At 39.5% G+C, this 25622-nt stretch overlaps 1 protein-coding gene across 1 annotated transcript in view; it reads right to left on the bottom strand.

Annotated features, from left to right (window-relative positions):
• Positions 1-13392: 13392 nt before the first annotated feature.
• The window catches only part of LOC126198544 (histone-lysine N-methyltransferase ash1), a 341958-nt gene continuing 329728 nt past the window's right edge, over positions 13393-25622 (bottom strand). Inside the window, exon 23 of the mRNA XM_049934952.1 lies at positions 13393-16950. Within this exon, the coding sequence (XP_049790909.1) occupies positions 16810-16950 (141 nt within the window). The 3' untranslated portion in view covers positions 13393-16809. The remainder of the gene's footprint in view (positions 16951-25622) is intronic.

The raw sequence follows: 25622 nt of genomic DNA, 5'->3' as shown, positions 1-25622 counted from the left end.
AAGGAGGCATGACAAGACTCAAGACTGCCACCAGGCACAGTGTCAGGAGGCTGTGGGGCAGGGAAGTGGGGAGAAAGGGAGTGGTGAATGGGGAGTGGAAAAGGAGAGGAGCAGAGAAGGGGAAAGATGGATGGGTGTTTTGGCAGAGGGTGGCACACACAGACGGTTAGGGGACGTGAAAGAGAGGAGGTTATAGGACAGAGGGGCTGAAACAGTTAGGCGGAGGGTGTGGAGACAGCAGCTTACCTTAGACTGTGGCTAGGTTAATTTCAAGAGTGGAAAACGTGTTGTAATAATAACTACCATCTGCGCTGTTCAGAAAGGCTGTTGGTGGAGGTGAGGATCCATATGATCTGGATTATGAAGTTGTGAAATCAAGCACATTATGTTCAACTGTGTTGCGGCACAGGATAGTCAACTTTGCTCTTGGCCACAGTTTGGTGGTGGTCATTCACCATGGTGGACAGCTGGTTGGTACTCTACTACAATCATGTACACCTTTTTGCATTATTGTTACTGCATACACCCTGCCCCTATCAGAGAGGAGGACGTTAATGCCCAGGACAGTGGCATCCTGGGTTGAGGAGGGCCATGTGAAGCAGATGGGTGAGAATGTGTTGGGGTTGTGAAGATATGAGAATAGTGTCTCTTGGCTCTGAGTCGATATCATGAAGGTATCATCAATGAACCTGAACCAGACTAGGGGTTTGGCACTTTGGGAGGCTAGGAAGATCTCCTCTAGCTGGAATACAAACAGGTTGGCCCAGGAGCGTGCCATGTGGATGCCCACAGCTGTGCTTCAAAGCAGAAGTAGTTGTGAGTTAGGACGAAGTTAGTGAGGTGTATGAGGAATGAGGTAATGCGTTTGGAGTCTGAAGGATGTTGGGAGACACAGAGCTCAGTTGTGACAAAACCATGGGCATGAGGGATGTTGGTGTATACGGAAGTGGCGTCAGTACTGATGAGTAGGGATCCAACAAGTAAAGGGGTGGAGATTCAGGGGACAGGTTGGTACCTTCAATAAGGGAGGCTAGATTATGGGCAAGTGGTTGGAGGTGTTGGTTAACGAAGGCCAAAATTCTTTCAGTGGGGCACAACAACAGATTCAGGTGAAAGGTTCTGGGAAGCTCCTAAGGTTTTAACCAGGGACTGGAGATTATGTTGGACTTCTGGGATAGGATCACTCTTGCAGAGTTTATAGGTGAAGCAGTCAGATAAACCTAGCCAACGGTGAAAATTTAAATGGGGTGCAATAAATGTTTGTGAACTATATTGACCATGCAGATAATGAAAATGATAATGGAAAACTCTAATTAGCTCTCATTTCCAAATTAAATGGGGCTGCACTTAATTATAATCCTATTTTATTAGTGTTCATCGTCAGCTCCTTCCCCTGTATGTTTCAAAATCCTACTATTGGTAAACTGGGTGGTGAAGCTTCAGGCAACAATAGCTTTGTCTGTTTTGTCACTGCTTTTGGCCAAAGATCGTCACAACAGTTGGAAGAACATGTTACTGAAATGTAGACAGTGTATGTGGTCATAGTAATTCCTGTGATTCAATACACCTTGCAAATGTGTAAACAGTGCTGACAATTTTTGCTACATTTGTGGACAGGCTGTATTGGTATCATAAATTAGCCCAAAACACCATGTATTACGAAGGTGTACAGACTGTATTTTGGCTGTTAAATTGGGGACCAGGACAAGCCCTGGGCTCCTCATGTATGTTACATATCTTGTGTCTCGAGTCTTCATTCATGGCTGAATCATAAAAGATTTTTCATGGGCTTTGCTATATCCACAATCTGGTGAGAACAATCAAATCATGTGAATGATTGTTACTTTTGTGCAACAACTCCATTAACACTTGGTATCTCCAAGAAGAAATCATCTTTCTTGACGTATCCTAACATACCATCAGCCATGCATCCAAGGTCACATGGAGATGGACTGCCTGTTCCTGTCCCATCTGATTGTGATAATGATGAAGGCAACAGTGAAACTAGGGCTGCACCATCACCTTCAAAAAACAGTTCTTCAAAAGATCCTGATTTTGTGTGGAATGATGAGTGTACAGAGATTCACAAAATAATACAATGTGAACTTAATGAGCTAGTGAGAGATCTGGAATTATCAAAAAGTAAAGCTGAACTGTTTGTGCCAAGACTGCAACAGTGGACAGTAAATGTGAGTGCAGTCTGCAACTGCTATATGCCATTCCTTCCATTTTTTGAAAGTGAAAAGAACTTGGTATTTTTTTGTGATGTACAGGGACAGGGCAGCTATTGGCATTGACTATAAAAGTGATCAGTTGAGGTTGTTCATCGACGCCTGCAAAGAAACATACGGTAACACGAAACAGTTGTTATTGTGATTGAACTATGGCCAGTTTAAATGGTAGATTTAGGGGGATCTGGAAGTCATAGGCATAATACTTGGGCTACAACATGGCTACACCAAATTCTCTTGTTTCCTGTGCCCTTGGGATAACCACACCAAAGCACTTCATTATAAAAAGAAAGATGGGCCCAAGCGTCAATCACCTAAACCTGAATCTCACAACATTATGCACAAATCACCTGTCAAATACAAGAACATAATTCTCCTTGCTCTTCATATAAAATTGGTCCCAATGAAAAACTTCATTAACGCCAAGGACAAAACTGGGGAAGTATTTCTCTATTTGTGAGAAATTTCCATGTCTCAGTGGGCAAAAATACAAGAAGGGATTCTTGTGGGTCCCCAGATAAACAAACTGTAGAAAAATGAGCATTTCAATACAATCCTTGCAGGTGATGAAAAGTTAGCTTGGGATGCCGTTGTTCAAGTTTCAACAAACAGTCTAGGAAATAATAGGACAGAAAACGGTTGAGGCGTAGCGCCTTTGTATCGCTCCTGTCACTTGTTAGGACGATATCGTTATAGGCATGAGTCATCGACAGATGTCATCAGCTGACATGGACCTGAGTTACAGAGCTGCACATAGTTATACTAGTAGGCGGCAGAGGTCAGCAGTTGACGGACGGTGCTAGCAGTCGTAGTCAAAACAATGTTGTAAAGTTATGTTTGATTAATATTTAATGTATTTGCATAATTATAATTGCTTTATATGTGTAGTAATTAGCAGTGTGAGTGTTGTATGAGTGAAGAAGAACAGAAGTAAATGAAAATTGTGTTGTTTATTCACGAAGTACCAGTTAAACTATACAGGGGATTTACTATAATTAAATGTGCAGTCAGTTTATGGTACAAATAAATTATGAGTAGAACACAAATTAATTGGTAATTTCAGAAGGAGTAATTTTATATTTGATACTTTTCTAAGTTTATTTATTTAGCAATTGCCATAGAAAGAAATGTTGTGTTGCCACTAAGTACGGACTTGGCAGTATTAACTGTGATCTTTATCGTAAAAATACACCTGAAAATTTACATTGCCCAGTTAAAACTTTTATTTCAGTAGCTGGCTACATCCCGTTTACCGGACAATTCTATGTATGTTGCGACCTGCAGTAGACAGTAGTGGTCTAGTATTTTCTACTACAGCTTTTAGCTAGACAAATGAACATTACTGGACACTGGCAGGGCGGTGAAAGGTAACGTGCCGCGCCGCACTGTAATCATCTTGTGTCAATTCTTCTGCACTGCTACAACAGACTGGAGTGCAACATGTTCTTAAAGTGTCATTTCCTAGATTCCCACATAGGATTCTTTACTGACAAGTATGGTGCTGCAATCGACAATCATGGGGAACGCATCCACCAGCAATTTCAGACATGGAAATGAGATACCCAGGGAAGTGGAGTGCATCAGTGCTAGCCAATTACTGCTTGACACTGATCAGGGAATCACCAGCAGAAAACTACAAATGCCAGACAAAGTGGCTGCACCTCAATGACCTTCCTCTGAGGGATAACAATAAGGTAAATACACGCATGAGCTTATATAGGCAATAATTTAAAGGTATCATAACTTCAAAATGAGAGCTAATCTTGCATTTTTATTAACATTTTTGCTATCAGCACACCTGAAAAAATAAAGATAAGCTGTTTTTATGTCACTTACACAAAAGAAGTAAAATTTTGTTGGTTAGTGCGATTAGCGGAGGCAATCCACCAGGTAGTCAGTGCGATTCATAACAACAGACATGATACTTTTGTCTGCAGGTAGAATTATTGGGTCAGGGTTTGTTTTGAGCTTGTGTATGGCTGTCTTTTCTTCTGCTGAAAAGTTGATGTTCTTAGGAAGGGACATAGGGCATGATGGTGAGGCCAAGTTGGGGGTAAAGAATTCCTGGAAGTGACCAGGGGAGTGGTTAGGTGGGAGGGGGAGAAGGTCACAGTAGGATGATGGTATGAACTGGGAGTGACATAGTTCAATATTGGTATTAGGTTGGCTTTGGTTGGAGGGACTGGTGGCAAAGAAGTGTTTCCACAGCAGGGTTTGGGAGTGTAGGTCTTTTACAAGTCCAACTTGGTTAAAGTTGGGTGTAGGGCTAAAGATGAGGCCTTTGGATAGAATTGAAACTTCTGTGGGGCTGAGGATTTTGGTGGAAAGGTTAACAACAGTGGTCAGGAAATGTTTCAACACTGTATTTGGTGGAGAGTTGGTGGTGAATTTTGGGGGATGCGGCAAGTTGAAAAGGTCAGCTAAGCAGGGTTTGGGTGCTATGATGAGTTCACATAAAGGAACTCTGCAGATAGGATATGAATTGGATAGTGGAACCCTGAGGTGGCAGTATGATGTCAGCAGGTTGGGTAGCTTATGCATATGGTGTATGGAATACTCCAGGTGCTGGAGAGCAAGGGATTTGATGTCAGAGACATGATGTATGCAGCAGGGATTGCATATCTTGCAGAGGGAGCAGAGGTTGTTCTGGGATACCTGTTCCATGGAGATATTTTTTTGCAGTACCACACTAATGAGCATCAGGTACTGGCAAAATCTGAAAACGTGAAGGTCATCATGAAAGGAGTGGTGGGGTCCAGACAAAGTAATTTTTGTGGAAAGGCCTTGTGGGGGATGGGGAGGGGGGGTCCATGGTTTAGGCAGCATTTAAGAAACTGGATGTTGGATAGGTTTTAGACAGGGATACTTTTCTGAACTGGTGCAGAAAGGTGGAGCAGGGGTCAATTATGGTGGGGATGGCATGTTGGATGACTGTGAGGAGCTGGATAACAGCAAAGGTGCATACCACACATTTTTGCGTATTTTTAAATATTTGTGTGCATTTTTAGATACCTGTGGATGTTTTGCATGTCTTTATGTATTTTTATGCATCTTTTCTGTGATCCAGTTCCCCTCTCAATCATCCATTACCTTATTTGCCCATTTCCTTGTCATCTTGTTTCCCCACTGCCAACCGTTCTACAATGGACCCCTGCTCCACCTTCCTGCACCAGTTCAGAAAAATATCACACTCCTGGCTAAAACACAGCCACGCATTCAGTTTCTTAAATGCAGGCTAAACCACAGAATCCTCTCCCCCTCCCAATGGCCTAATGACAAAAATTCCTTTCTCTGGATCCTACTCCTCCTTTCAAAATGACTTTCACTTTCTTAAATTCCACCAGTCGATGGCACTTAGAAACTCAGTACTGCAAAAATGCATCTCCATGGAACAGGCATCGCAGAGCCACATCTGCTCCCTCTGCAAGATACTGCTTCTCTGCAATCCCTGCTACACACATCATATCTCTAAAAATGAATCCCTTTCTCTCCAGCATCCAGACGACTATTCCATACACCACCTCCATAAGTTATCCAACCGGCTGACATCGTACTGCCACCTGGGGCACCACTATCCAACCAGTATCCAACCCACAGTGTTCCTCCTTGTCAACGCCTCATAGCACCCAGACCCTACCTAGCTCACCTTTTCAACTTGCCAGATCCCCAAAACTACCTACCAACAAACCACCAAGTCCAGCACCCATACATTCCCGGAACACTGTTGTTAACCTTTCCACCAAAACCGTCAGCCCCACAGAGTTTCAGTTCTATCCACAGGCCTCACCTTAGCTCTACACTCAAATTTAATCATGTTGGACTTGTCAAAGATGTTCTCTCCTTCTCCTGAACCCTACAGTGAAAACACTTATTTGCCACCAGTCCCTCCAATCAAAGCTAATCTAATCTCAACCCTGAACCTTGCCTCTTCCAGTTCATCCCACCATCTTACTGTGATCCTTGTTCCCCATTTGCGCTCACACCTACCCCCCCCCCCCCCCCCTCCCCAAATAAAAAATCACTTTCCAGTAATTCCTTACCTCCAACTTGGTCACACTGTCCTCTCCCAGGTCCCTTTCTAAGAATAGCAACCTTTCAGGAGAAGAAAGGACAGTCATAAACAAGCTCAAAACAAAACTAGGCTTATCATCCTATCTGCAGACAAAAGTTTCACAACTGTTGTTATGAATTGCAGTGACTACCTGGCAGAAGACGTCCTCCAGTTATCTGACTCCTCTACCTATAAACTCTACCAGGGTGATCCCATCCCAGAAGTCCAACAAAATCTCCAATCCGTGGTAAAAACCTTAGGCCCTTCCCAGAAACTCTCCCCTGAATCTGTTACCCTCCTCACCCCTGTGGCACCCTGCACAACTCCATTCTAACTGCTCCCCAAAATCCACAGATCCAACAACCTTGGATGCTCCATTGTAGCTGGTTGTTGTGCCCCCACTGAAAGAATTTCTGCCCTCATTGACCAACACCTTCCAACCAATTACCCATAATCTAACCTCCCTTATTGAAGGTACCAACCAGTTCCTTCACCGAGTCTTCACCATCTCCACCCCTTTACCTGTTGGATCCCTACTCATCAGTATTGACGCCACTTCCCTCTACACCAACACCCTTCATGCCCATGTTTTGCCACTGTTGAACACCACCTCTCGCAATGCCCTTCAGACTCAAAACTCACTGCCTCATTCCTCACACACCTTACTAACTTTGTCCGAACACTCAACTATTTCTTCTTTGAAGGGAGTGTATACAAACAAATCTATGGCACAGCCTTGGGCACCCACAAGGCACCCCCCCCCCCCATGCCAACCTATTTATGAGCCATTTGGAGGAGACATTCCTAGTCTCCCAAATGCCAAATCCCTAATCTGGTTCAGTTTCGTTGATGATATCTTTATGATATTGACTCAGGGCCAGGACACCCTATCTTCATTCCTTCACAATCTCAACACCTTCTCTCCCATCCTCTTCACATGGTCCTCATAAACCTAGCATTTGACCTTTGTCAATGCTGATCTTCTCACCTCTGATGACTCAGTCCACACCTCTGTCCATATTAAACCCACCTACCACCAACGGTGCCGATATTTCGACAGCTGTTATCCCTTCCATACACATACAGATTGATCACCTGGGGATGGCGAACCTGTAGTGACAATAACTCCCTTGCCCAGTATACTTAAAGAGTCTCACCAAGGCCTTCACAGACAGGCACTATACCCCTGTACTTATATGCAAACAGATCTGTGCCATTTGCCCACATACCTCCAATCTCCCACCACCCCCAAGAACATGCTACAAAGGAGTTCCCCCTTTGTCAAACAATACCACCCATGGAATGGAACAACTGAACTACATCTTTCATCAGGGCTTTGATTACCGATTGTCATGCCCTGAAATGCAGGACATCCTACCAAAAATTCTTCCCACCCCTCCTGAAGTGGTGTTCCGTAGCCCACTCAACCTCCTAAACACCCTATTCCATCCTTATGTCACTCTCAATCCCAACCAGTTGCACAGGGATCATGTACCTGTGGAATATCAAGGCGCAAGACCTGCCCAATACACTCACCCTGAGCTTCCTATTTCAGTCCTGTCACAGGCTTATTCTACCTGATCAGGGGCCAGCCTACCTGTAAATGCAGCCATGTCATAAACCAGCTCTGTTGCAATCATTGAACAGCTTTAATTACCAACCACCTGTCCACCAGGATGAACGACCACAGCCATCTGATGCCATGAGCAAAGTTGATAACTGTGTGGTATGACATGCACCTGAACATAACATGCTTGATTTCAATGTCTGCTTCATAACCCAGACCATATGGATCCTCACCTCCACCAACGACATTTATGAACAGATTGGAGTTATTCTTACAACACATTCTCTGCTCCCGAAATTAACCTGGCCTCAGCCTAAGGTAACCTACAGTCTCCACACCCTCCACCCAAGTTTCCACCCCCTCTAGCCTACCATCTCCTCCCTACTCACATCCCCTCAATCCTCTTCATTTGCTGCCCTACGCCAATGCACCCACCTATCCTTTCCCTTCCCTGTTCCTCTCCTTTTCCGTTCCCCGTCCTCCCAACAATGCGCCTCGATGGCAGTCTTGTCATGCCTCCTCTTAGTTCCTGCATGCTGCTCGAGACAGTGCTCTTTTCTCTCCCCACTCTGTACCCTACTACCCCTTCTCCTTCCCTGCCCCCTTTATATTGCTGTTTCTGTTCAATGTGTCTGTTGCATTTTGGACCAAGCCTCTGGAGATGATAATCATGTGCGGAGGAGGTGGGCTTGCTTGTGTGAATAAATGAGTGTGTGTTTCCTTTTCTGAAGAAGACTTTCGCTGAAAGCTGAAAATGTAACAATTTTTTCATTGTACCTCTCTGCAACTCGGCATGACATCTCATATGTACGGTGAGTACCAATTTACCTTTTCCTTGTATAGTTGATATATAACATCACAAGTGTCCTTGTCTTTAAAGGGGTAGAATATGCCAGCACCTGGAGTGTGGTCGGAGGGTGGGTAGGAATATAGGACAGGTCTTCCATCTGGGCCAACCATATGGGAATGAATCATGTGTGCAGGATTGGGATGGACAAGGATAATCTGTGGATGAGTGTGTGGTAGAACATTACTTTGAGGGATGCGGGTAGGACTTTAGCTAGGTTAGCACCCATCTCGGGGTACGACAAGAGGTAGTTGAAAAAATTATGGTTGGTGGATGGTTAACAGGTTTACTGGTGTCATAGGAGCAGATGGTACAGATTTGTTTGTGGATGAGCTGGATAGAATAATCCATATAAAAATTCCATCAATGAATCTGAACCAGAAAAAGAGATTTTAGGTGTTGACTGGGTGGGACAAATTCCTCCAGATGTTGATAATGGATGATTCCATGAGAGTTCTCATGACAGTACCATGGAGTTGTTTGTAGATATCGCTTTTGGAACTGAAATAATAGTGGGCCAGGATGTGGTTGGCTACGAGGATTAAAAAGAGGTGGTGGATTTGTTATCAGGAGGATGTTGGGAAAGACATGGGGGATGTTGGTGTACAAGGATGTTGCATCCGCAGTACCCTACAAGGAGTCTGGTGGTAACAGGTCAGGAAATTTATTGAGGTGGTGAGGAAATGAGCACTGTGTTGAATATAGGAAGGGAGGTTACAAACAAATACCACAAGAGGCCACCACCATACAGGCACAACCACTCACTGGGCACCACTCAGTTTTGAGCAGCAGCCTCCACATAATTACACTACACAACACAGTTCTGGTCTGAAGATTACACTCAGACACAGCAGTCACTATTTATGGAGTAATAGGACAGTCAGTCATGAGGGTCTGCACGATTACTTTTAGTCGCAGTGAGAATATCACAGACTGCTAAAGGACACGAAAGTTATTTAGTTTTCATAGTTTTATGTATAGGAAATCCAGTGCCACATATCAAACTGTTACCAAAGTTAAGTACCACACTTATTAATAAATGTTATTGCTTATTACTTATGTTCTAGTACTGCCCTGTCAAGCAAGTGTTTAATTAGTAGGACTAACATGCAACTGCCACCCATTTTAATGAAGTATAGCAATAAACAAGTTTTCTGCTATGATGGATGTTTGAGGTGAATTAATGGTAACATTCAGTTACTTACAACATTCCAACACTTCCACTGCCAGTAATGTAATTGATCGGATTCTTTGTCTACAACTGGAGCCTCTCTAATCTTTCTCACTTCATTGGAAGATATGATGAGAAAGTGAGACATGTTTGTGCAGACATAGCGAGTAGTTAGAGTCTTTGTAACTCATGTGAGCAGATGGATATTGTATTACTGGGGAACTTGAATTACTGTGAATCATGTTTTGAGTACTTAAAGAAAATCCATACACTACCTCGATTGAACTTTTATTATTTAGCAGTTAAAGACACCCATCTAACAATTACAATTTTTGAAAGTTCCTGATTTCTTTGTATAGGAAAAACTCGAGACAAGGATCATACCCCGAAGAAGATAATGTACCAGAATATTAAGGAAAATCCTAGGTAATAGATGGGTTGATGGACAATGGAGAATGAGAGCAAATGAGGACTTGTACAGCAAGACATAACCTATCACAGCATCCATTAAGAACAGATGGTTGTTATTTTACGGTCATCTCATGAGGATGTACGGTGACTGACTAACAAAAAGAATATGGAATTTCATCCAATTTAAGAAAACAAGGGCGAGATGGTTTGAAGAATGTGAAAACGATCTTATGCCAGATTGGTATCTAAGAGAGAGAAATTCCTGACAGGAACAAATTCAGAAGACTGGTGAACAACTACCAAGGTTTTAAAATGGCATCAACATCCAAAATATGTAGAGCACCTTTGCCCGAAGAGCAGGCACTTCTTGGTGGGCTCAGAAGATACTGGCAGGAAGTCAAATCTGGAACAAGAAAGAGACCTACACACTAAAATGAGATTGGTCGTTACCACACAGTCCATAGAGGCTAAACTATGGAGGGGGGGGGGGGGGGGGGAGGAGTAACAGATTTATAATTTATCGATGTGAGCATTACTTCTTTCAAGTTGAAGCAAAATGACTAACATCAACTAAAAGCAATAAACATGTTATTGAAATGTAACCTTCTATTGAAGGATCACATCACAATAGGCAAATGCCGATTTTCGAGGCATACTGCATCGAGGAATTCCACTCAGGGAATCAGCTGAGTAAAATCTTTGTTTGGGAGCTCTGTTTTGACAAATATCTTACCTGCCATCTTCTGATGAAGCACATGGACTCTGACAGATGCTGCTAAATACGTTTCATCTCCCAGAACTGTACTAGGCGAGCCAATTGCAATTGCTTGGAAATGGAAGTCCCAGGTTGTGGGAGTAGAGGTAGTGGGAGAGTGGCTGTGCACTGATTCCTGGGACTGCCATTCCATCTTGTCCAGTGCTGGTGTTCTGATCGAGGAATGCATCTAGTGAATTTTTGATGCATCATTCTAAGAGGGGCCATGATGAAAACTGGTGTCTGTTCATGAGATTTTCGTGAATTCATTCTACCACTTTTTTCATTATAAAATCCAACATAGCATCTTTATATCTTTGAAGTTGAATATGTATCCTCAAAGATGCTATGCTATGCTGTGCTGCCTTTGACTCTTCTGTGTAGCTGTGGCAGACATTCTTCATGTACTCTTCACATTTCTGAGAGATGCAATGTTGCATTTTGCCAGTGTATTGGTGGCCACAAGTGCACGTAATGTGTTCATGCCAGGTGTTTTAGTCCCAAAAGATATTTTGTGGCACCCAGCAGGGTAAAAATCTTTTGTCAAGATCCTTGCAACCTTGGCAGAGGGCATATGGTAGGAGCAATAAGCCTTTGTTGTCAACTTGTGTCTTTTCCTTCTCTTCCATGATCTGTCATGAGAGTGTGTTTTATTTGCATCCTCAGAGTAGCTGTCCCAATGGAAAATGTCATATAGATGATGTAACATAGAGGGCCAGCTTCATTTATGACAGAGGGCTTGGACTCTGAGCATTAGCATGGTGAGTACAACGAAGTCCTACACGGGATGTTGGCAATTAGCTGCATTTAGGTAGAGGTCTGTATGTGTCTTCTTACAGTATACAGAGTGCTCGTATGCACTTCATTTAAAAAACACTTTCAAATTTGCTGGTGACCCTGTAATTCTGTTAGACATGGCAACACATTCGATCAATTTAATGGAATAGGTATTGTCTTGAAAAGAGGTTATATGAATAACACAACAAAAGTAAAACAACAATAATGTAATGTAGTTGACTGAAATCAGCCAATACTCAGGAAACTGGATCAGAAAATATAAAACAAAGTAGTAGACAAGTTTTGCTATTTGCATGGCAAAAAACTGATGATGGCTGTACTAGAGAGGATATAATATGTAGACTCACAATAGCAAACAATGCATTTGTGAAAATGATAAATTTGCTATCAAATATAAATTTAATTAATGTTAGGAAGTCCAGTGAATAGCTATTTATCTGAAACGTAATCTTCTACAAAATCGAAATGTGGTCAATAAACAGTTGAGACAAGGGAGAACAGAAGCTGAAGATTAGATGTGTAGATCAGATTACTAAAAGGTGGTACTGAATCAAATTGGGGAACAGAAATTCATGGCACAACTTGACTCAATAAAGGAATTAATTAACAGCATACACCCTGAGGAAGAGAAAGTGTGTGTAGTGTATGTTTTGGGGGATTGTACAGGCAAACTAAGACTTGAATAGAGTAAGCAGGTTGAAACTGGATGTAAGTTGCAGTAATTATGAAGAGATTGAAAAAGGACTTCTGATTCATTCAGTCTCAATTTATAATGAAGTAGACTGTGAATACAGTTTATTAATCCCTACTACTGTGCATGCACAAAAAAAAAAGAGTTCTTTAACACTAAATTACGGATGACAAAGCATTCAGAATTAAATGACTAACTTTTGTAAACAAGAAATTGCTCTTATGAAGGAATAAGGGATAAATTACTTTGCGGAGCTACTATATATTATTGACACTTTCTGCAGCGTGTGGTCTAGTAGTTAGTGCCTCGCCTCTAGATTGCGGGGCCTGGTTCGATTCTCAGGCAGATCAGAGATTTTCTTTGCTCATTTGTGTTGTCCTAACCATTTTCTCTCACCCTCATGTGTAAATCGCCAAAGTGTCATCAAACAGAATGACTTGCACCAGGACGTCAAACAACCCTAGTTGGGGTTCCCCGGCCAACAATACCATACTACCATTTCATTTTTTTCATTATTAATATTACCAATATTTTTTAGAGAAAACAATGTTTTCTACTATTTGTTGAGGATTACCTCTGCCTATTCAAACTGACCTTAGTAATCAAGTCTTTCATTACTCAAGTCTTTGTATATCATTAATTACATCTGGAAGTCTTCTTACTCAATTTATAAGTAGCAAATAGGTACATAAACAATATCCGGAAGACTGTAGCTCAGATTGCAAACTTGTGTTCTTCAGAAGATGACAACAAACACAATATTGTTGTTTTTCTTTTTATTTAAAATACCCCATCATTTTCTTCTCTTAAACTTTTTTTACCTAAATGAATTACCATCCAAAACTGATGTATCAAGAATCACTCTTTTCTCACTACATTTTCTATCGGCTGAAATTACAGTGTTCTAACAAACATCATTTGGAGATAATTTAACGTATGAAAACTGACTGACCTCTTGCTAAACATCCATTTATAAGTAGTTTCACATAAATCTTGGTTCAGCGTTAGGTTCAAACATAGTTTTGGGGTGTACTAACTACATTGCATTACATCAAATACCAAAAAGTTATATTAATATTTTATTCTCTGTTCATATTCTAATTGCAGTGGTGTGAGATGACATACTTTTGCTATTGTTCTACAGGTTGAGATAGTAAAAAGAGAACGAAGATGCACTTCAAGCTTGTAGATATAAATAAAACAGTTTTAGTAAATAAATACGCAGTGTCTAAAGTATAATAAATAAATAAATGACATGTTTTATGATTACAGAATTACAGAGTGTGGTTAAGACCATTTAATATTAATAAATTCTGCATTTTTATAAATGTAAATAAAAAAAAATCACATATCAAAAGACTACTATATGAATAAACTGATTTCACCATTGTGTCGCACCATATAAAATATTCCTTCCAAAGCCATTAATTATTTAGGACTTCATACTTCAATTTTTGCACGCTTCAGCAATTTCACCTGCATAACAGGTTAAGCCTCCCATATACCTAATAGCAAAGGAGTTAGGTGGAAAGGTATACAGTAAAATCTCATCACAACAAACAATTTCATCAACATACATATCACATTTCTTAAAGAAAATGTCTTATACCTACTGATAGAGTTACATGCAAGTCCAACATTAAATATTATTTTCAGATGTTTTACCATTATACTGGCTTAAGTAACTGCATGGTAGGTAAACAACACAAGGCAGTAAGCGTCTATACATTATCTACAGCCATGCTTACTAGGGAATTACTTTAACTGTATAACACGTTTAGATAGATTTGTTGCTTTGAGATTCTACTGTGTTAAGAAAATAATAGCAGCCAATGACACTTCCAACACTGTAGCTGTTATTATTACTACTTTAAAATACAACTCTGTAATCACTTAAATTGGAAAATTCATGTAATGTACTGCTGCTACAGAAGTAATAAGGCGCAAATTGTTTCTTAAGCATCTACTATTTTTTTTCAGAAACAAATAAAACTGAAATTTATGAAATTACAAAATACATTGGAGCTGCGCAAAAGCAAATGGAAGTGATATCTTACATGTAATGGGCAAGGTACAATGTCAGAACATATTGCTCATCAAAGAAAGACATAGATTTCTCTTTTTAACACATTATTCACTGGAATTCACTGATGACAATGATTGTTTCCCCTCTTTAAAAGTACTGCAGTTACTGAACTTGAATATTTACACATTAACTTAACTATTTCAATATGCTAATACTTGAGTATTCAATACTCTCATGGGCAAATGTACAAAATAAATTACAATTACGATACGTCAGTATTTCATACTGTACAATCACACATTTACATTGGCTGTAAACATTATTATATGCATCAATACATCGAATATATTAAATGCTGCACTGGAGATTTCAACAATATAAAAAAATTACATTTGGCTAAGCCACTTTTCCTAACACACATTCAAATGGACAAATAACAAACTTGGCATGCAGAAAAATAGTTTCCACTTTTTCATTTCTGACTAGCATAAAAATAGACTTTCTTTTTTTTTACCATATGAATTATTCCTTAGACCTAAAACAAAAATTAACATCCCTTAAATCGACCGAGCGTTGCAATCTTATTTTCTCTGTCCACACCCATATAACAGAAACCAGTACAGATTTAGCATCCATTTTGTACTTTTTGTTTTCTTAATGGCTAATAATATTAGTTCATAAAAGTTCATCTATTCTGCAAACATTAATCTGTCTCTCTCTATCTCACTCACACACATACATGCACACTCACACCCAAATACATATTCCCCCATTTATTTACAAACTGTAAAATCACAACACACATCTCTGTACGACAATAGCCACCGGACTGTCCAAATAAAATATCAATAAATGTAGAATGTTACAACTTATACATAAAACAGCTTACAGCTGAAGATAGTGCAGTTAAGAATTACAGTGCCAATATGGCACTTCACAAAAAATTCTAATGAAAGTCAAATGAGTACTTGCATGTTACTCCTAATGTACAACGTAAACAAGTATTCATTAATATAGGTAAAATGAGAGTACTCTGATAAGTTTCAGTGGTCTGTAAGGAACTCAATTAGTTCATAATGTGAGATATGTGTTCTTTTCTGCCTGCCATAACAAATATAGTACATATTCACATATTCTTTCATTCTCCATCACAATCTCAAGTAAACATATACTGATTTTTGGCTCTATAAATCTCCTTGGATACTATATACCAGTTATATGTCAAGATAAGTGCTGTCTGCATATTCCATTCCATTGTACAGTGGGCAATTAACTGTCCAGACACACTCAAAACTGTAAAGTAAGTCACCAAGGCCATCACAGAAAATATACCCACTGATAGCTGCAAGAGAATTCTGCAGCTATGTAAGTGCAAAAAAACTCACAAGTCACAAATTGAGAAGGTCTACTTCAGGATTTTAGCTTATTCATGTAACAAACCCTCAGATGGATGGTCAAATGATGCTTATTCATTAATTGGTATTTCATATCAGGCTACAAATGCAAGACGCATATGTAGCAATTCATGTGTGCACGCACATGTGCATGCACACGTGCATGCATAGTATGTACGCACGCGCCCGCCCGCACACACACACACACACACACACACACACACACACACACACACACACACCAAAAAAAAACACACCACAAACAAATTCTAAATGTACATGTAAGAAACAAACTAATGAGTCAAGGGGCTATTAAGAAGCTCATTATGGTGGCAGAAACTAAACTAAACGGCATGTCACTTGCTGTGACATAATTTGCATCATTTGCACCATCTGGGGGCGGGGGTTGGGACACTCTTACCACAAAGAGCACTCCATATGCACAACAAACATTGCCTCATATCATTTCTAGCAACTCTGATGTTTTTACATCATGAGTGGCTTCCACACCAAAAGGTACAAGCTAACACGAAGTATCATCATATGTTATACCATTTTACAATCTAGCATATGCCAAACTCCAAGGCATTTTCAAACCTAACTTTGTAAAATAAATAAATAAATAAATAAAACCAAATTAATCACAGATTAAATCAAAGCACATCACAACTTAACATACACTTTACAGGTCTGACTGGTATCTTTCTTTAGTCAAAACAAAAATATGTTTTGAATGATGGAAATTTGGTAGCACACTTTGACAAAAAATTAAACATATGAAATAAGTACTGCCTGAGAAATGTCAACCCGTGGAGCTGGCTTATAACCACAAACCTCATTTTCCCAACCCCCACTACAGGAGCCATTCTCAAGGATTCAATATAGTTGGCTTTTTGCGATGTCTCCGACCTGGTTCCAGAAGGTAAGAGAGATCTAGAGGCTGTTTACTGGGCAATCTTGCTAAGAGGCGAAGTAGTATGAGATTCAGACGCTGTCTCTGGCTTGCTCTCTGCAAATAAAACAAAGAGAATCACTTAAACAAAAGTTTGCACTATGAGAAATGTAATGATAAATCTCAATTCTGAGTCACAATAAGTATCACCAGAACAACATGATATCTGTCTCTCTCTCTCCCCCCTCCCCTCTCTCATATACAAAAATATTTTTTTTTATAATTTTATGTAATATTACAAGTAAAAATAATTACAAATGATTTTGAAATGTGATGGAAACATAGCAGCAATAGTAGAGAAAAAAAATAACACAATTTATACATTTCTAGGTTACAGTCCTGATAAAACATTGTTAAATTTTTTATGTTACACCATGAACACAGAAACATTACATTCATTTGAGTGTGTCTCAACTGAGATAGGTTAGCACTAATGGTTTTCTTCTGTGAATCTCTTATCTCTGAATCCTACAAGAGATCACCCAAATCCCCTTCACTTCCATAACATTCATTTCTGAGGTTTCAGCCATGTCAGTCTAGTGGTAAAGTACATGCTTGGAAATCTCAAGGTTGCGGGACTGCATCCCACTAGGACCACGGAATTTTCGGTCTGCGTTCAATCTCATCTTTACCCCTCAAAAATGTGAGGAGTCACTAGGAATGACACGAGGTTCAGATTTCAAGTTAAGCTGTAGGTCCCATTCCCTCGGCTGGATAACTGGGGTAGATCAGGGACACCAAAGCTGTTGAAGTGGTGTCTAAGACTTGCACCTGGCCACTGACCCAGGTGCAAACATTATTATTTCCAAAGTCTGACCTCTCCAAAGTTACACGTGTTGTGATACACATTTGAGTGGTAATGCACAGATTTGTTTGTTATTTCCTGTCATCTGTGTACCATAAAGTCTTTACAAAAGCCCATAAGCATTTCCAATCTGTCGTACAATGTTGAAGAAAGACAGGATCCAAAGTCACTTCTCACAGTACAGTCTAAATTGATAAATGTCCTTAACTTCGCTTAAACTATGCCATAAACATTAATGGGAATGGTTCAGGGTCATTTGAGTTATACTGAAGATCATTGTGAGCATCTGTTCAGTAAATGCAGAGAGCTTTGGAACTGAAATATGCTCACAAGCCCAAAATGTACTTTTGTGTGGTTCAATTTTTGTCACTATTTCCTTTGAGTCCCTCAACTTCCACTTATTTCCTGCCTGCTTAACCGTTTCAGACTTCCATTTTTTATCACTACACCACCAATCTTTTACTAATTTCTTTGTCTTGAGGACAGTTGGGGGCAACTTTCCTTTCCAACTATTTATTTATTTGAAGACAACTACTCACCATATAGCTGACGCATTCAGTGCTCAACAGGCAAATAACAAGACTGAGGACACTGCTGAATTTCAGACAATATCCTTACCTACACCACAACTACCACTGTCCCAACATTGTAATCTGACTGGAGTATGAGGCTGTGTCAGGTGGATTGGGTGAGAGGAGAACAGAGATGGGAAAGGAACAAGGAATAATAGAGAGAAGGGTGCTTGAAGGGTGAAAGGAAGAGGCTGGAAGGGAACAGCACAGGAATGTGGCTTAGGTAGGGTACTGCGGAGGGGGGGAATAGAAGAGAATAAAAGAGAGACCATAGGGAGATGAGGAGAGTTCATCACCCCGTGACAGAAAGTGCTACAAAGCACATGTTGACTTCAATAGCTGCTTCACAGCCCATGTCATCTAAGCCCTCTGCTTCCGTCTTCTCTCAATTACCAAGATGGGAAATGTGCTAAGAAATCATGCTTCAATTCCACAATCCTCCTAGCTTCAATCTCCACTAGACTAGACCCTGTCTTTCAACCTAACCTACCCTTGTACCCACACATCACACTTCATTAATCTAGACTCTCACTTTCCTCTCTGCTGTCTCCACTTTTATCATATGCTACATACAACCATATCTACCTGCCTCACTGCTGCCTCACTCACTTGTTGCCTTTCCACCTTTTCCTTTCAGCTGTCAGCCATCCAACAAAATACCTCACCCAAGTCAGGCAGCAGCACTGAGGCAACATAGTCATCAGGACAATGTACCCATGCCTGTGTGTGCATGTTCTGAAAGATTGATGTGGAGGAGGACAGCATGAAAGATTAGGTATGTTTTTAATCTCGTTTATGTGGCTATGACCACTCAATGTCTCAACTGTATGAAGAACAGTTAACTTTACTCATTGCATTATTTGTTTTCCAGTCAGGACCAGGTCTTTCCTGTATCATATTACTCACTTCTTCACTTTTATTAGTTACCGAAAAATGTCATTAAAATGCATATCTTCATCATAGGCCCAAAACCAATGTAATTACACATCACTGTGACATTGCAGGCAAAACTCCACACAGAAAAATTTGCTGGAACACACATAGATTAGGCAGCGAGACTGTGTCGCCACTCATTCAGTTGCTTTTGGACAGTGCCCCCAAAATTTGTAGGAAAAAGAGTTCCGATTTTCATGTAGAACTAATTATTTTTCTCACAGTTACAAACTCTAATACTGAACAATCCAAAGAACAATATAATAGAGCCATCAAACTCATGTTTTTTCCATGAACACTGTTGCTTTGTGCACACACATAATTATTCTCCAATATTCAGCTTCTCTGGTGCATCACCAGTCTTGTCAGGAGGAAAACCCTTAAACCCCTCCCATTTGAATCCCACATTATTATTATTATTATTATTATTATTATTATATGCACTAACAATTTTAACATGTTTGACAATTAATTCTTAAGTCTTTCCATATCAAAAGGGTTGCTCAACTCCAGAATTTACAGATAAATTGATATTTTGTATCACTACACAAAAAAATTTAATACCTCCATATAATGTTGCCAATTTATGACACATAAAGAGTTACAGAATGAATTTTGAAAGAAGAAAGCTGCAGTGCATAAATATGTGGCAGGCTTGAAAAAACATTGTTTTCTTCGGTCTAAAACAACCTATGTACGAGGGCGGTTCAGAAAGTAACCTCCGATTGGTCACAGTGCGGGTTGTGGGGGGAGTAGCGACGCCATCTGTGCGTTCACGCACTCAACAGGTCAGTCGGCATCAAGCCGTGGTCGAGTGAACGTCGTACCTGCGCTAGTTTAGTTTTTGTGGCAGTTTGAAATGTGTGCTGCAATAGAAAACCCCGCCAAATGTGAAGTGCGTGCTGTCATAAGGTTTTTTACAGCCAAAGGATATTCTGCAGCAGCTATTCATCGTGAGCTTTGTGCCGTGTACGGACCAAGAGTTATGAGTGAAGGAGTTGTCCGTGAATGGGTACGTTTATTTAAAAGTGGACGAGAAAACATTCATGATGAAGAGAGGAGTGGTAGACCATCATTGGTGACTGACGAACTCGTTCAGACAGTTGATGCAAAAGTTCGTGAAAATCGACGTTTCTCAATGTCGGAGTTGTCTACTGGTTTTCCACAGATTTCTAAGACTCTCTTGTACGAGATAGTGACAGCAAGATTGGGTTACCGTAAGTTCTGTGCACGATGGGTGCCCAAAATTCTTACCGACCACCACAAAACTCAAAGAATGGCCTCTGCATTAGACTTTCTGTCACGTTATGAGGACGAAGGAGAACCATTGTTAAACAGAATTGTGACCGGTGACGAAACCTGGATTAAGTACGTGAACCCTGAGACAAAAGAACAATCAAAGATGTGGGCACATTCAAATTCGCCTACCAAACCAAGAAAAGCCTCGCAAGATTTTTCTGCCAGAAAACTGATGGCAACGGTGTTTTGGGATGCCAAAGGGGTGTTGTTGGTTGAATTCATGGAACGTGGTACGACCATTAATCAAGACGTGTACTGTGAAACAATAAAAAAAGTTACGACGGGCTATACAGAACAAACGCCGTGGTATGCTGACTTCCGGTATCGTTTTTTTGCACGATAACGCCCGTCCTCACTCTGCTCGCAGAACAACGGCCCTTCTTGAGTCCTTCAAGTGGGACGTTATCAACCATCCACCTTACAGCCCAGACCTGGCGCCAAGTGATTATCACCTCTTCATGCATTTGAAGAAATGGCTCGGGTCACAGCGGTTTGATGACGACGAAGAGCTCAAAGATGCGGTCACAGGCTGGCTCCAGGCACAAGCGGGTGATTTTTATGCAGAAGGAATTTCAAAGCTTGTGAAGAGATATGATAAGTGCCTCAATCGCTATGGAGACTATGTAGAAAAATAGTGCAAAGATGTAGTTGTAAGATGTATATATTAAAATATTTTTATTTAACTTGGTGTATTTTTTTAAATCAACCCGAGGTTACTTTCTGAACGGCCCTCGTATATCAATTATCACGAATATGGATTATCTAACACCACGGGTAAATTCTGTCAAAAAGTGACACTACAAATGGTCTAGACTAGGACACTGCTTGTTTTTAATAAGGAGAAGGGCTTAGGTACTACGACAGCTTTAAATGATGATGATTTCTACATGTATTTGTTTTTAAATTACACATGTGAGACTGAATTCTTGAAAAATAAGCTAAGTTTGGAATTCAAAGTAAAAGAGTTAGAAATGGCTAAAAACTGTTTGGGGATGGAAATCAAATACAATAAAATTAAAAGGAGTGTACACGTTTAAGTCAAGATCATGCTCATTAGCTGCTGGAAAGGTTCAGACTGTAAAACTGTAAACACTTTTACTTAAACTAAACTTGATTTTCTAAGTGAAAAAGAAAACAAGGTTTATGATGTTGCTTATCAAGTCTGAAAAGGTAGCTACATGTATTTGTCTGTACTTACAAGACCAGATGTTTCTTTCGGTGTAAGCTATTTAAGCCAGTATTCTGACATTAACTAGAAATGGGTTAAGAGAATTTTGAGCTATTTTAAAGAAACTAAGATTTATTGTCTTCAAGTTTACAAAAGGGCATTTAGAATATGTGGTTTTGTAGATGCAGATATGCAAATTGTTCCCTCAACAGGAAATCATACAATAGTTTTATTTTTAAACTGTGTGTCTCTGCAGTTCTATGGCAGAGCACTAAACAGGAAACTGTTGCTCTTTCTAGCACATGGCCTGAGTATATGGCTCTTTCTGAGTTTTGTCAAGAGGCCATTTATTCAAGAAGAGTATTTTATGGACCGATAAACTGTAACAATTGTGTAACTTTGTTTAATGGTAACCAGAGTGCATAAAATTTGTCTGTTGATATTCAGCATCATTTTATATGGGAAGTAGTATCCAACAAAGTTGTAAAAACATTTGACTTACAGAAAAATGATATGCCAGCAGATATAATGACAAAAGTATTAAGAAAAGGGAGACATTGTGAATACCTTGATTGTATGGGTCTAGGTACTTTTAAGACTGCCATCTGCATGTTTTGGAGTGGGGGTTCTGAGTTTAATCAAACAATTCAAACAATGTCTGTGGTCTCTAAGAGCCATGATCTTTTGTATGTCTTTGTATGCCAGTGAATTCACCTTGCCTTGTCATGTTCTCTGCGATATGTGTGTGTGTGTCATGTCTGCTGTGTATCATGTAGCACTGAGTGCAGTATAATATGCGAGTTCCTCTTAATATGAAGAGGTCTAATAAAGTTCAGGTGTATGTGTCAGTGTTCTCAATACATGTAGATAGATAGAACACTAAATACAGCAACCTACAAACTGATCATTTGCATACTTTGGTTGTTTACAGCACCCCATAAATGACTTAGACTTTCAGTAAGATAATGCACCATTCCATTCTGTCTTGCACCACCCCATTCTCACCAAATGTTTCAGAACGGCTTGGGGCTGCCTGTGTGGCTTTCCTGAGTGACCCACCTCAATCCCACATAGAACACCTGGGACACAACCAAGTGAGATGTGCACATCCTAGACCCAGTTGAAAACTGGGGGCAGCAATTGACTACTTGTGGATCAGGGTATCTTAACTTGTTGTGCACTCCATGCCAGGACATTTGCCACTGACATCAGGTAGGAAGCACGTGTTACATGCTGCCTCTAATTCAGTTTTCCATGAATGTTTAAACAAAACAATCACTACAATAAACACACAATGGAATGAGAATTAAAAAAAAAACCTTGTATCTACCAGGCAATAGCAGACAGGAAAAATCAGAAATCATGAGTTTTCTCTACCAAGCAAGAGAGAGAAAGAGCTACAAATCATGTTCCCCTTGATGTGAAGCCCAGAAATGCTTCTAATTAACTTTTTAATAGTGTTATAGTAGCTTTCAAACCCTTCCTCTCTTCTGCTGGGTGGAAAAACCTCTGGTTCTTTTAATTTGATTAATTATCCCCTCTCCTCCCCCTCCCACACAAACTTTTGCAGTTAGTTGTGTGGGAGAGAAACATTTGTTACCAGTATCTGAGTTATTGGCCAAATATAAAATGGGAGAGGATAACTGCTTTTATTTTATCTCTAATAAGGAATATTAATATTCACAACTGCCTAGCTTTACCTAATTCAAGAATCTATTAGTGGTAATCATCATTTGAATAATTGTGGAAACTGTGATAGTGGAGGAAGAGCTTATCACAAATAAATACAAATGTATTCCTAAAACACTAGATTGAAATAAATGAAATAATGGGGCCACTAGATGCATCTGCATAAAGATATTTTCATATGTATTGTAACCTGAATACAGCAACCAGTCACATATATGAAGTTTGTTTACATTTAAACATTGCCTTACTTGTGGCTGGTTGCTGTTTTTAAATCACAATCTGTTTTGGACAAGAGTGTGGGAAAGATATGTGCCACACAAATATATCCTCTGAACACAGAACAATAAATTGTGTATTTTGAAATAATTGTGCTTTTAAAATATATGTTAAATAAATGAGTAGTATAAAGATAATAGTATAATGTTATGTTATGTAGTATGTTTAAAAACACTTTTAAGCTGTGTAATGCAGCCACTGAAATAACACAAAGCAAAATTTACAGCAGATAAGCACAACAGCAGAACATTAGCATTTACCATAAAAATAACAATCTTTACACAAACAAGCTACAGTAATGACGTTAACAGTGTTGGAATGTTCTACTCACAGTACCATATTATGCACACAAATTTGTTTTAAATTAATGAAGCTGCACTGAAATGCATATGAATGAGAGGATGAATGGAAAACTCACAACAAACAAATTTTTTCAGGCACTGTGAAAACTATTTTGCCTTTCATTTTAAAGCTGAGCAACACAATCTGCCTGTCTCAAATACAATGATGTGGTTAATGCTCTCTGTGGCCTATTTGGATTGATTGACTGATTAATTGAGAGGGGTTATGGAACCAAACGGCAAGGTCATCAATCCCAGCCTATTTGGATTTTTGTACATACTCATGTTCTTCATCTTGTGACACACATCTCATTATCAATTCACTACAGGCATAGTTACAAAAAAGAAATTCACAGGTTGAAAGTAAAATTGTTTTACTGTGTGATTCAGTAGTTGGGAAACTGCCAATAAAAATGCAGACATTGCAACTTAGTGTGAAATGAGGTGGAACTCCAAGCTTAACAAGTGGAAGGAATCTGGAAAGGTACATCACTGCTAGTACAAAACCAACTGTTACGAAATTATCCTTAATATGGTCTTTACTTGAATATCTACAAATAAAATAAAACCATGGCTTTTTAGATATTCATCCAATATGAACAATAATAGTCCTCAATAATAAGCCAATAGAACAGGTAGCCCATTTAAAATATTTAGGATGTGACATACAATATGACAAAGGTATGGAGTATATAGAAAAAAAACTAATACTTTATGTAGCACAATAAGGAGAACACTTATGTGAAAAACAAGAGAATAAATGTAACTGAAATTTTATATATTCATGGCAGTTCTCACTTTACTACATGGGGCAAAAAGCTGGATGTCGATAAATAAAGATTTATGGCAACTAGAAGCATCAGATTCGAAATTTCTAACATTTGTGAAATGCGGCACTAAGGGAGACAAAATTAGAAATGAAGTAATAAGGGAAGAATTATGGATGCAACCAATTACACAAAAGGCAATACAATATATAGAAGAGGGGGGAGAACTTATACTTCATAGGCTGCCATAAATCCTTCCTAAATTAACAATGGGTTATAAACCATGGTGCAAGAGAAATATGGAAAGACCAAGGAAGAGATGGTGAGATTAGAACAGGCTCTTGGCCTAACCCTAGAGAGACAAAAGAAGAAGAAGAAGAAGAAGAAGAAGAAGAAAACTCAAATTTAGGACGACATATTGTTTTAGAGTACCGCCTGCACCAAGCAATAGATATTTTAACTTTCTTTTGCAGTATAAAAGATTTTCTGAGGGTGAAGATAAATGGCTTGAAACTTGAATAAATTAACCTGTTTGATTGAGACTTCTACACTGCTGTCTTTTTTTTTAAACATTTTTATATATGATATGGTGTAGATTGCACAAAAATTTTGTTAGCATGCACCAAATCAATTAACCATTCAGTTTTTTATGACAATTTTTTCATCTTCACTACTGTGAGAGCTCTTCTACTGAACACGTGCTGATAGCTCTTAAGGTATGCATTTTAAGCCCATGTTTACTGGACTTTTTTTCTTGTTTTGGTCCATACTATCTCGTTTCAAAATATAAAAAGCAAAGAGCTTGCAGTAGAAAAGGTGTGCTTCACATTACCTAAATTGAACAGGTGCTTGTAGCTTTTAAGGTGTCCATTTCAGTGC

Source organism: Schistocerca nitens, chromosome 8, assembly GCF_023898315.1.
Source record: "Schistocerca nitens isolate TAMUIC-IGC-003100 chromosome 8, iqSchNite1.1, whole genome shotgun sequence".
In the NCBI taxonomy this organism is placed as follows: domain Eukaryota; kingdom Metazoa; phylum Arthropoda; class Insecta; order Orthoptera; family Acrididae; genus Schistocerca; species Schistocerca nitens.
Note: the sequence above shows the minus strand (reverse complement) of the source record. Positions and strands in the feature narration are given on the sequence as shown.